The sequence below is a fragment of the Poromitra crassiceps genome, assembly GCF_964638095.1.
Source record: "Poromitra crassiceps genome assembly, chromosome: 1".
NCBI lineage: Eukaryota > Metazoa > Chordata > Actinopteri > Beryciformes > Melamphaidae > Poromitra > Poromitra crassiceps.
This window is the reverse complement of record NC_139623.1, coordinates 70,717,122-70,730,494: the sequence shown is the minus strand read 5'-3', so window position 1 is coordinate 70,730,494 and position 13,373 is coordinate 70,717,122. Positions and strand designations below refer to the sequence as shown.

The 13,373-nt window shown below is 46.5% G+C and overlaps 2 protein-coding genes across 2 annotated transcripts in view; both read right to left on the bottom strand.

Annotated features, from left to right (window-relative positions):
- smg6 (SMG6 nonsense mediated mRNA decay factor) overlaps nt 1–10,541 on the bottom strand; it is a 54,125-nt gene extending 43,584 nt beyond the window's left edge. Inside the window, exons 1-5 of the mRNA XM_083635327.1 lie at nt 9,349–10,541; nt 8,678–8,870; nt 7,495–7,605; nt 7,078–7,184; nt 6,085–6,163 (exon numbers count right to left, since the gene is read on the bottom strand). Of these exons, the coding sequence (XP_083491453.1) occupies nt 6,085–6,163; nt 7,078–7,184; nt 7,495–7,605; nt 8,678–8,870; nt 9,349–10,406 (1,548 nt within the window). The 5' untranslated portion in view covers nt 10,407–10,541. The remainder of the gene's footprint in view (nt 1–6,084; nt 6,164–7,077; nt 7,185–7,494; nt 7,606–8,677; nt 8,871–9,348) is intronic.
- LOC310792605 (uncharacterized protein) lies at nt 10,406–12,906 on the bottom strand (the record flags this gene model as incomplete). The annotated part of the gene is made up of 3 exons (XM_083654323.1): nt 12,801–12,906; nt 10,530–11,779; nt 10,406–10,486 (listed from the first exon to the last, which is right to left on the bottom strand). The coding sequence occupies exons 1-3, from the start codon at nt 12,889–12,891 to the stop codon at nt 10,406–10,408; spliced, it is 1,422 nt and encodes a 473-aa protein (XP_083510449.1). The 5' UTR covers nt 12,892–12,906.
- Nucleotides 12,907–13,373: the final 467 nt, after the last annotated feature.

Genomic DNA, 13,373 nt, shown 5'->3' with positions numbered 1-13,373 from the left:
TCCTTCTTTCTTCCAACCTGATCTCAATGGGCCATGGCTCCTCCCCTGTCACATGGCTCCTCCCCTGTCACCACCAACTTGTGTTTGCTTGTCCTCTGTAGATGGAAAAGCTGAACCTTCCTGGGTCAGTTCCTCACATAAGAGCTAAGAGATGGTGTTTCTAGGTGAGCCTTGTCTCTGTGACCTCTCGGGTGATGGACTTGATACAGTACTGTAATCAGAGTAGCTGCCGAAGATGAGGTAGGCATCACTGTCTGATAGGTATGAATTCAGCCGTGTCTTATCATTTTTGATGAAATCGGCTATGGTGCCATCAGCTGGCCAGTGGATGTCCAAAGAAGGGCTGATCCATCAATGACACTGGCATTCCACCTGGAGATTTTGACTTGGAATGACTTCTCCAGTCAGTGTAGACTTGGATTTACAAATTTGTATTCCGTCCTCATCCTCCCTAGACAACAGTGTGATTACCCTTGAATCGATGGCATTTAGGTCATAAATTGTGGAGTTGTCAACTTGGATTGATTTGGTTGTTGTCATTGTCTTTACTTTGTTTGAGATGGTGTTGTAAAATCCCTCTGGCCAGGTCTTCTCAAAATCTTCTAACATTGCCTCCCCAATCATTACGGCACTGGCACTGGTGTTGGTGATCTTGCTGTTCACGATGCGTTTGCCCCTGGATGTTCGTTGGGATCCAATGGATGGAGGCAGGTTTCCAGTTTCTGACAAAGTCCAGTCCTGTCCTTGACTTTGGCATCTGCTTAACCCATGGCTTTAGCCTCCTCCTTGTGATAGAGACCTTTGTACTAGTATCTGTCTCATCATCTTCCATCTCCTTCATGTCTGATTCAATCTTGCAGCATATGTGGTGGCTCAGAGCCCAGATCTTCAGTGCCTCTGGCTTCATGGTTATTCCAATGATCCCTCCATCACTGTGGCCGTACCTCATGAAAGTAGTTATGAACTGGTTGATCCACAGGCCATTCCATATTCCACTAATGTTTTTTATTTTTATTTAACCTTTATTTAAACAGGTAAAAACACGTTGAGACCGAGGTCTCATTTTCAAGTGTGACCTGTAAATGTGTCACATCACATGCTGCCCCTGGAGAAAATTCCTTTGTGGAGGAAGCTTCTCCATGGAACGAAGATAGTAGAGGCCATACCAGACATGATTGACATGGCCAGCTGCAAAGTAGTAGGTAAGCATCTTCTGGAATGTGGTCAGATGGAGAAGCCAGTCACCCTCACGTTCAGCCCAGATGTATGACATCAGCATCAGCATCATTGGTTTCACCAAGACCTAAACCCAAAGTTTGGCTGTTCTGGTCTGACTCACAATCTGATCCATAAGGCTCTCATCAGGTCATCTGCTTTCTGGAAATTTCTTACCGGAACTCCAGAGAGCCCACTATCAGCCATCAGTGAACATAAAGCCCCAACAAAACTCATCAATGCGTGCATACCCCCAAGACGCTTTAAGCAGCGCAGCCACATCTATAAGTGACATGTGTGTCTGTTTGAGGCGAGATGTGTCTGAGCCGAGATGCAGTGTCCCAGCCATTTTGAGTGGGGTGGCCCAGGTGGGGCACAGACTCAAGCAAGGGTGGCACTGATTGGCATTTAGGAAGGATGTAGAAAGGTTTTCCCTTGCCAAAATTTAGCCTAACGTCACTCTAGCTTAAAGATTAGCCCGCTACAGCCTCTGAAAGACAGTATTGTTGGCCAGCACCCTCAGGATTTTGGGGTGGCCAAATTAGATTTAAGGGGTGGGCAGTGCCACCCCTGGCCACTCCCTAGAGACTCCCCTGCCAAGATGTGTGCACAGGATTTCAACAGTGCACCTAGACCCCTCCCCTCGGCTGTACAAGGAATTGAGAGTGGAGACAGAAAGTGCCACGGCTCAAAGCCGGTGAAACATGCACATACGCGCACATGCACGCACACACACATGCGCACACGCATGCACACACACAGTGCCAGAGAGAGGGGAGTGTGGGAGAAGGGTCTGACCTGCACCGCTTCAACACCTAGGATTGATTTATCAGACTAAAAGTCCTCTGCTAATTGCATGTTTTTATTGGGGGTCGGAGGTGGGGGGGGGCACATGGGCGGGGGAATCAAATAGGCTACATTATACATGACCTCATTGCTCCTTTATGAATAAACATTGGAGAAAGCTAATTTGATGCATTTGATTTGAGGATTTTGCATGAAATCTCATAAATCCCTATTTTTAAGGGGATTTTGGCACTTAAGGGGTTAATATCTAAAAATGCTCAAGGGTACTCACCGGGCACCCTCCTGTATTTTGAATAGGTACCCCCAAACTACAAGAATCAGCAGAGGGAAAAACTTTATCCGACGAAACAAGGTTCATCAAAAAAACAGCCTTTGGCTCCCGGACTACTACACACATGTCACAGCATGTCTTCGTCGGTGTGGAGCCGCGGAGGGGCAGGGTAGGTTGGAGTCCACTCCAGTCTGAGCGGCTGGCTTCACCTCACCAGCTCTTCCCCGACCAGCGTCCACTTCACCGCTGCCTGCTGCTGCTGCTATCTGTCAGTCACGACTCACGTTGTAACGTGGATACAGCCAGGAGAGGACTTGTGTTTCGTATTGCGAATAGAACGACGAACATAATAATAAAACGCATCGGACCAGTGTGCGAGATGATTTTTTTTCGAATGGCGGATTAAAAAAAACGCGCTCTGTGTGTAAACTACGATATTCAAACGGAGTCAACTCAAACTCATTTCCTCATCTAGGCTACTCAATAACAGCCAAATCCACAACTGTAGAGTGGGCATGGCTTCGAAGGTCTCTGGGCTCCAGACCTATAGGCTATAAACTCCGGCCCCTATCGTTGCATCGGCGCTGTTTCTAGGCCGAGCGCCTGGCGCAGCGCAAATCAGTGGGCGTGGACCAGCGCACTTGATATCTTGGTCTTGGCGCTAGACGCAGCCTCAACCATTACAACCACGCCTTTTAAGCGTAAAATTATGCACCGTCAGTTCATTGGATAAGTGCAATAAACGAATCGCATGCTTGCCTTTTAAGCTCCATTCCAGTGGTCCAACAAAACCAGACGAAAGCCAAGCGCTCTGCCCCCCCCCCCCTCCCTTCATCCAGTCTGTCTGTCTCCATATTATAGGATATTATTCCATATTATTATGCTTCTCAAACCAATCTAACTGCAGTTTAAATACTGCAAGCATGTAAATACGCTACACTATAGCAAGATCAAAGTGAAAAACTTTATCCGACGAAACAAGGTTCATCAAAAAAACAGCCTTTGGCTCCCGGACTACTACACACATGTCACAGCATGTCTTCGTCGGTGTGGAGCCGCGGAGGGGCAGGGTAGGTTGGAGTCCACTCCAGTCTGAGCGGCTGGCTTCACCTCACCAGCTCTTCCCCGACCAGCGTCCACTTCACCGCTGCCTGCTGCTGCTGCTATCTGTCAGTCACGACTCACGTTGTAACGTGGATACAGCCAGGAGAGGACTTGTGTTTCGTATTGCGAATAGAACGACGAACATAATAATAAAACGCATCGGACCAGTGTGCGAGATGATTTTTTTTTGAATGGCGGATTAAAAAAAACACGCTCTGTGTGTAAACTACGATATTCAAACGGAGTCAACTCAAACTCATTTCCTCATCTAGGCTACTCAATAACAGCCAAATCCACAACTGTAGAGTGGGCATGGCTTCGAAGGTCTCTGGGCTCCAGACCTATAGGCTATAAACTCCGGCCCCTATCGTTGCATCGGCGCTGTTTCTAGGCCGAGCGCCTGGCGCAGCGCAAATCAGTGGGCGTGGACCAGCGCACTTGATATCTTGGTCTTGGCGCTAGACGCAGCCTCAACCATTACAACCACGCCTTTTAAGCGTAAAATTATGCACCGTCAGTTCATTGGATAAGTGCAATAAACGAATCGCATGCTTGCCTTTTAAGCTCCATTCCAGTGGTCCAACAAAACCAGACGAAAGCCAAGCGCTCTGCCCCCCCCCCCCTCCCTTCATCCAGTCTGTCTGTCTCCATATTATAGGATATTATTCCATATTATTATGCTTCTCAAACCAATCTAACTGCAGTTTAAATACTGCAAGCATGTAAATACGCTACACTATAGCAAGATCAAAGTGAAAAGAATGTTCTAAATGCATCAGCTAGAAAAATATAGCCTATCCCTATATGATGAGATTCATTTTATATTGGTGAAAGTTTGTCCAGAAAGATATCGTTTTCTCTCCCCTGCTGCAGGTAGAATGATGCACATAAATATACCCTACATTATGTAAAGTCATTGCATAAATGTGTTTTTATTGTAAAACTAAATGTGAAGTAGGGCCAAGTTATTGGAGCGGACATCACAGTATAGCACATGACAGAAGCGCGTTCCGCTGTCACTTATCTAAATCACGTTAAATCCACAAAGGGTATATATAGGCTCAAGAGGACATATATGTTTCACATAGGGTGGTGTTTCATTTCGATGTTTTATTTGGTCCAATATTGAAATGTTCTACAATTGCAGGTTGTCTTACCATTACACATTATTTTAGATCTACCTTTTATATCTATTTCGGCTCATTTGGTTGCTATTTAGTAGCGAAATGGAGGACCCAATTGCATGCTGGGACATTCACAGGCACTAAACTTACAACTGCTATTTCCTATGGGAAGCTGGGTGCTGCTATGTGTTGTGTCTGTCTGAGCGAGGGAGTCAGAGAGAGAGAGAGAAGGGTGACAGAGAAGAGGCAGAAGAGCACTGGCGCACTGAATAGGCCTGGTTTCAGAGAGAGACAGAGAAGGGTGACAGGGGAGAGGCAGAAGAGCACTCCTTGACACTGGCGCACTGAATAGGCCTGCTTTTCAAAGGCGCAAAGCGCTAAATGTACGCCAGGTCGGAAGATATCAGTAGGCCGGTATTTAGCGCCGACACGCCCACTTTGGCCCATTCTGGGACTGCGCCACGCCCATTCGGCCTAAAGCGCATTTGGCAGCGTAAAGCCATATTGATATCGTCCCAAAACAGGCGCAAGGCACGTTTTTTTGCGTTTAAGGCCCGTTTTAGCGCCGAAGGCCTGTGGGAGAATAGGGGCCTCCTTGTCCATGGATAACATTTTGACGATAATTTATTTTATTTTATTAGTTTATTTGGTAGGGACATATACAAAAAAACATTAAACCCCATAGGGGAAGATATGCTTTGTAACAGATTTAGCCATAGGCTACTTTCCATCTGGAGCCCCTGTTCTGTTGCACCTTTTTTCTTTTGGAAAAGTAAATGCATGATAGCTGTGGGATATACTGGAATTAATTGTTTTATATTCATTGTATTTACACAAAAAAGAAAAGCTCTGTCCAGTAACCTGGAACACTTTTATTTTTAGATATTTTTGAGTGAGATCGTCCTACCTCATGCAAATGATAAGAAATGTGACATGAATGTTAATTTTCTATTAAAGCAAAGTAAAAAAGTAAAAAAATAACCCGCCAATTATTGTTCTTAGAAAAAAAATCGGAATCGGCAAAAATCGGTATCGGCAAGTCAGACTATTCAAAAATCGGAAATCGGAATCGGCCAACAAAATCGCAATCGGTGCATCCCTAGTGTGAACGCTTTGGAAAGCATGTCGAGATTGCTTCCATTGCGCACAAAACACAGCACACGGAGAGTTTTTTGTGGGCTTCGTTTTGTTTTCCACTGCGGTTGCATGCAGTACAATTCAGGACACAACGATCACACGGACGGTAGCCAACTGGTTTTGTCCATTTGATGTTGTTGACTGTCGACATGAAAGCCAGATTATTGCCAATTCTGGCAGCAGCGGAGGTTGAGGATCCCTCTGGGAGGAGAAGAGCGCACTTTTCCTCCAAATGTTCAACTTTTTTCAGGTTAAAACGCCCAGAGCGCTCCACCAAAAACAAAAGACGGCACCAGCACTTGAACGCCAGGTGCGTTCCTTGAAAGAGGAGCGTGCTTAGCGCGTCCTTACACAAGCCACTTTCTGCTGGCAGCTGAAATAAGCGTGTTGGGCCGCCTTACCTTTTGTTCCTCCAAAATCACTTACCGTGTACACTGCCAGCAGGGCCAACTGGTTATATGGTCGTCCATTTTTAGGGGCAATCTGCTGGGCTTTCAGGTACCAGCTGAGAAATGGGGGAAACAACTATTTTAGGCTGTGTGTGTGTGTGTGTGTGTGTGTGTGTGTGTGTGTGTGTGTGTGTGTATATATGTGTGTGTATATATATATATATATATATATATATGTATATATATATATATGTGTGTGTGTGTGTGTGTATATATATATATATATATATGTGTGTGTGTGTGTGTGTGTGTGTGTGTGTGTGTGTGTGTGTGTGTGTGTGTGTGTGTGTGTGTGTGTGTGTATGTATATATGTATATATATATATATATATATATATATATATACATACATACATGCATACAAAATGACAGTATATCCACAAGAGCATACTTTCGTGATCTAAGAGGCACATTTGTAGATTAAGTTGCAAACATGTGCCTAAAAAAACAAACTGGCCTTTTGAAATCTTCAATTGTGGCCTTAGATCATATGGCCCTCGTCTTTTGAGAGAGCTAAAGCGGACGACCTACATACATTCTGTCTGACTTGATGCTGTCTGCCTGGGCTGTGGGGTGCACTCGTGCATGAGAGATGCTTTTTTTCTCTGCATATTCCGTCAATGTAAAATAATTAACCATTAAGAAAGTTGAGTTTCAGGCTGTGGGAATCACTGAACCTCACTGACTCACGCTGGAAAAGGGGCGGCAACTCAAGAGGACGAGAAGCAGGGTCGGAAAAGCATGGGTTGGACCACCGCCAAGATTGATATGGCCAGTCGGAGCAGAGCCGCTGCGTAAGAACCCACCTCACTTGCAGGGTCGCTCCATCGGCTAAACGGCCCGGCTTGGAAACTTTTAGATTGAAGAAAATGCCACTAGTTTGTGGATACTAGTGGGATTTTTGGCCAGTGTAAAAGGGGCTTAAGTGGAGCATGCGGCTGACAGCAGAGGAACTTGGATCACAGCCTACCTGCGGGCCTTGCCATAGTTGGCAGAGTCGCTGGCCTGTTCCCGGTAACGGGCAATGTCTCCCTGGCAAATCATACAGCGCTGAGCACTGATTAGAGCATACTTCACCTGGGATATACACAAACAGAAGACAACATTTAACACATACACACTTCAACATACTAATGAGATCATCTTCAAGTTATAAGTTGCACAAGTTTTGTACAGCAATTATTTGTCCCGTTGATAAAAAAGATTCCAAAGTTTCACATTGCATTTTTTGATGCCCAACCTAATAATCAGATTTCCTACGCAGCACATCATCATGAAACAAAGCTGTGTATAATGATTACAGGGGATGATTACACACCCACCCCCACACACACACACACACACCCCCGCCACACACACACATGCTGGGACTAAAGTACTGGAGTACCGTTTTGCGTAATGGGCGAGCCCTAATAGCCATGCCGTCCATGTAGTCCTCTAGCTTGAACTGGAACACTGTCTGCAGCTTCTTCAGCAGCGCATCAAAGAATATCGCTCCCTGCAAAACACACATTAGACAATTCAAATATATTCTAACCATTCAACCATGACTCATCATGAATGTCAGTATGTATGCATGCAGACATCCCAGGGTGCCCTCATCACAGCTATATTCTAAATCCTATGAAAGAGTGACAGGACTGTGTATTCAGTTTATAGCTCTTCTGTGGCTGTTTTTATTTTTTATGTTACTCTGTTAATTAAACCAGCTGTATTCATCTACTGAAAGTATTGTCTATTACTGAAACTATGTATTGTCCATTACTGAAACTATATATTGTCTATGGGTTTACCTTGACCTCCAACCTCCTCAAAAAATGAAGCTGAGATATGTCCAGGACAATAATGCTTCAAAGGTCAATAATCAACATGAATACTATATAATAATTGATACTAGTGTGATTATTGATCCTCATAGTGAAATCCTCTTTTCTCTCATGCTCCAAATGAACTTGAGTGTATCAGAACAGTGCACATGGAGCTGGGAGGAATTTTAGTACTATATTCTCCAAAATCATGAGCACAACTATCCTGTATGCCAGGGATACTCAACTTGCTTTGCACAGGGGCCACTTTTGTGAAATGATAGGAGGCCAGGGGCCAGTTAAAAAAACAAACTATATCAATTTTTTGTATGTTGTACATACATGTGCCTGGGTAGCGAGCAGACAGTATTTGACAATTTAGCTGGAGCTCAGTCAAACTTTATTTCACGTTAGTTTTTTATTAATCAGCGTGAAATTATTAGAAAATGGTCGGGGGGCCACTCTGTACCCTGTCGCGGGCCGCATCTGGCCCCCGGGCCGGAGGTTGAGTATCACTGCTGTATGCTTTGTATTTCTAAAAAGTAGTACACCGTGGGCACAGTGATCCAATCTTCTCTGTTGTGAATGGTAGTCTATTGTGTATAATAAGAGTTGCTAGAATCTCGTTTAATACAGGCTTATAATAACACCATATGAAGTGAGTAGTGAGACCCCAGATGCACAAGAACAAGGACACACCTCCGATGTGGCCCGTATCATGATCTCTCTTGTTTTGTGAAGCCCTGCCTGCCAACCCTTCTTTACCTCATCGAGCAGTGTGAGCAGCATGTTCCGGATGCGAGGCATGTTGTCATTGTTAGGGTCTTTGAGTAGCTGGCGGAAACGCTCGATGACTTGGTAGAAGACGTTCTTCCATAGGGCCTGGTCCAAGTTCTGAGAGTCGGAGAACTCGATGTCTGTCAGGATGACCTGCTCGTACAGCGTCAAAAGGTCCGCTCTGGAACACAACATGACAAGTTTTTTTTTTTTACATATTCCTACTGGTGTTGATGAATCAGATTAAAAATAAGTATTGACGGGTGGTGCTGTCAACCACGTTCAAATTATCTTTCACTGCAGCCAAATTATGGGTGCAACTAAAGATTATTTTTATTGCTGATTAATATGTCGATTATTTTCTCGATAGTCGTTTGGTCTACAAAATGTCCTCAAAAAATCCTCAAATGTCTTGTTTTGTCCACAACCTCAACATATTAATTTTACTCTCATAGAGGAGTAAAGAAACCATAAATTATGGAATTTTGACTTTTTTTCCCCTTAAAAAATTACTCAACCCGATTATCATATCATTATATAGTTGCCGATTAATTTTAATAGTTGACAACTAATCGATTAATCGTTGCAGCTTTAAGCCAAATCATCTTTCACTCCCCTCTCGTCCCCTTTGCACTCACCCTTCCCTGATGATTCCTCACCTGAGCTGGGCCATGCGCTCCAACCCGTCCACACTGAGTTTGTCCCGGGACAGCAGGTTACTGAGCTGGAGCTCCTGCACATCTGCAGCCCTCAGCAGCCTCCCCAGGTCCCCCCGGGCCAACAGCACCTGCTCTTCAGGAGTCAAAGCAGCACCCCCTGCTGGTGGCTGGGGGTAACCTGATCCCCTGTAACCCCCGCAGAACTGCCCCATACCAGTGTCCTGGTACATGCCATTAGAGGGAGGCATTTGGTAGGGCCCCATATGGTACGGATATGGATAACGCTGGTTAGTGCTTTGTGGGTTGCTGGCGGGCATGGGATAGCAGTAGGGGTTATCGGAGTTTTGGAACTTGTAGTAGGCCATGGCAGCAGCCTGCTGTTGCTGGGTTGGAAAGTGCTCACCCTGGTGGACAGGAGGACTGCCCGCAACCTCGTCGTCTGTGTCCAGGAAGTGAAGCTGTCCATAGCCACCCCCTGTCTGCAGGTACATGGGCTGTTGGAGAGAGGAATGCTGTGAGGCCTGGGTTCGGTTAAGAGCGGGTTTCTGGTCAGGGTTGTTTGGGTCCCAGAGTCGCCTCACTCCTCCTCCCCGACCTCCTCTCCCCCTGCCAGCCGCTCCTCCCCTAGTTCCACTGAACAGAAGCCTCCTCTGCCCGAGCTCTGGTGAATTAGATAGGTCTGTGTGGGCCGGAAGCACCAGGATACCCCTGCCTCTGCCGCGAGGACCCAAGCCCTGCTTGCGATGCTGGGTGTCCTCACCGTGTGCTGAGGTGCCCGACTGTTTTTCCAGAGACACCCGAAGGATTCCCCGTCCTCCACCTTTGTTTCCCCTTTGTCTGTTCCTCTCTTCCCTCTGTATATCTGTGCTTAGTTCATCCTCCTCTCTCCTCCTTCTGTCCTCCACTACGTCACTCATCTCACTCCCTTCCAGCGATTCTGTTGAAGACTCTCCGTTGGTTGTCCAGTGCCTCCTTTCTCCTCCTCCATCAGCCCTCCCCTCTGCCTTGTCCCTGCGCCTGGGCTCCAAGCAGGGCCACTTGGCCCGCTCCCCATCCATCACCTGTCCAGAGCAATCCAGGCTGGTGGCACTGCTGGCTGAGCTGCTGCTGTAGGTTCGGTTCCGCGAGCGTCGGATATCTGATTTGGAATAGCGTTTTGAGGTCGGGGTTGTGATGTTCACAATGGGTTTGTTCTTCTTGCTGCCCTCTACAGGCCTCTCTCCATTTCTGTTTGTTTCAGCATTCTCTGCATCTCGGGGCCGGTGGTTGTTGTTCCCTCTCTGGCTGTCTCGTTCTCTGTGCTTCTCTCTTCCTTTGCTTTGGTTGATGTCTCCCGTCTTCTCGGGTTCCTTCTCTCTCTCCGTCTCCGGTGCTCTCCGGTCTTTTTCCTTCTCAGCCGCCCCCCGCTCACTCTTCCCTTCTCCATCTCCTTCAGCTTTCCCCCCCCTGGAGTCCCGATTTCCCTCCCTTTCCCTCTCCCCTCCTCTTCTCCTGCGGTTCCCCCTTTCCCTCTTCCTCTCTGTCTTTTCTCCTTCTTCTTTTGTTCTTCCACCTCCACCTTGGCCTCTCCTTCCCTCGTCAGTTGCTTTCCATCTCCCGCCGCCTGCCCCTTCTTGGCCTACAGCTCCTAATGTTACTTCCTCTCTTACACTCAGCTTTTCTATTTTGCTAGCGAGTTTCTCCACTCCAGCCTCAGAGGGTAATGCCGTTTTTTCCATTTCTCTCCTCCCCTGCTTTCTGTTTGTCTCACTAACTTTATCTACTTTTACTTTTTCCTCACTTCCTTTATCCTCTCTCTCTTTCCCTCCTTGTATCAGTATAGATGGGTTTTTATTCCCCTCACTTTCCCCTGTCTTCCTCTGGGAGTCTGGCTCAGTTTTCAGCTCATGCCTCCTGGGGGGAGGTTTATCCTGTTCTCTGATAGCTCCACAATCCTTCCCCTGGATGCTCCTCCGGCTCCCGGGTTGATAGATCTCCCGGTCTGGCTTTCGGGCCTTCCGGGTCAGCTTCGGAGCCCCAGCAGGCTCCTGGTTTTCTCTGTCATTTTCCAAGAGGTCTTTTTCTTGACCTCCGTCTGTTTTGGCTGGTGGATGGCTGCCCTTTTGGCAGTTCTGACTGTTAGTACCATCGCCTCTCAGTCGGTCTTCATCCCCTTTCATGGTATCCATCCCACCATCTGTACACCCACATCTCTCTGAAACATGATCAGAGTTATCAGTCTTATTCTCACAGCGTAGTTGTGGAGCATGCTCGTGTGAATCAGAGGTCAGGGGAATGGGGTCTACACTGGGACCTGGTGTAGTGGCCTCTCCCTCCTCGCTGTCAGGGTGACGGTGCCCATGTCCAGCCAATGGCTGGTAGCGCTGGAGATCAGGACGCTTCACTTCACGCTTCTTCTTCTGCCGCTGTCCATGACGCTCCTGCTGCTCCTCTGCTGAAACAGACGTGACAGATTATTTCCCCAAAGAAAACACAAGGGGTCTGAGTCAAACTGCTGTATGTCTTCCTGTGTGGCACCAACGCACTGGAGCTGTCCGGAAGACAGACACACACACCAGCTCCTTTCATTGTAAAGACATGCTTGATCACCCAGGCAACAAACTGACTCATCGCACCATTCAGCAGACACACTATAGCCACTTTCAGACATGAACTCCATTTTTCGCCATAAATGTTCGTAAAGTGGCACTTATTGAAACTTACTACCCTGCTTGTAGGCATCAAAAGTCATCAGAAATAATTTAGTGGTGAAATAAAACTTTACATTGTAAAAAAAACCTCCCGGAGCTTATGGCGTCTTCTCTGCTGCGTTCTGCCTCCGCTTATGCCGAAATGAATGCTGGGATATCTGCCTTGTCAAGTTGACACAAGTCACCACCCAGAGCATCTTTGGTAAAGTGGGCGTGTCGAGAACACATCCGGGAATTTTAAGCGTTCTTGGCGAAATGTGAACTTTGCATTGGAACAGTACTTGGGCTGCGACTGATGATGTTTCACAGGGACACAAGAACACACAAGAACGCTTATCGCCTTTAGCAGGACGCTAGTATGAAACACTAGCGTCCTAGTATGCTAGGGCTACACACCCTCCAGAGTCGAACTGGATAACATTAACGTTATCGGTTCTATTAGGCTAAGTTCCCTCCCATAATAAACGTATGGGCACTTATATGAGAGAAATAATGTTACTTGTAAGTTGTAACAATAACGTTATACAATTCCAGGGTTGAACCGTGTAACACCTGTCGCTGTGGTTCGAGGGGGCGTTTAAAACAAACGGCCAGGACCAGAGAATGGACAGGCAGCTAGCTAGTTAGCTAGCTGGCTAACATTAGCTGGTAACAAACTTAGCAATTCACTAGGCTACTTTCCACTAACTTGGTTTACTTGATTATCTAAAATGAGCACGTTTTTCGCGACTTTTCTCCTCACCACTTTTTTTGTAATCTCACCTTTTTGACAGTCACTAATATTGTTCGAATTCGACGCTTCAGCTCGAAGTTCCGCAGCTGAGATTCGTACTCTGTCTAGTTCGTCCGCCATCTTCGCTTTCAACAAAACAAACACAACAAGTACGGTGGCCGAACTGGATCAAACATTATGACCGCGTGCGGACCATGGTGCGGACGTACAGTAGCACTAGCAGCGAAGGACTCACTCGCACTGCCAACGTGAAAGATAGTGAGTAATGTATACAGTAATACTGTATATACAGTCTGTTACACACAGGAAAACGCATTGTAACATCTTAACAAAAATATAGGCCTAACCATTCATAGTTATATATTTAAGCAAAATAAAACCTCCAAGGTTTTTCATTGCTTGCTTTGATTGTCATTCTATATTCTATTTTGTGTGTGTGTGTGTGTGTGTGTGTGTGTGTGTGTGTGTGTGTGCGTGCGTGCGTGCGTGCGTGCGTGCGTGTGTTGAAACAGACGTGACAGATTATTTCCCCAAAGAAAACACAAGGGGTCTGAGTCAAACTGCTGTATGTCTTCCTGTGTGGCACCAACGCACTGGAGCTG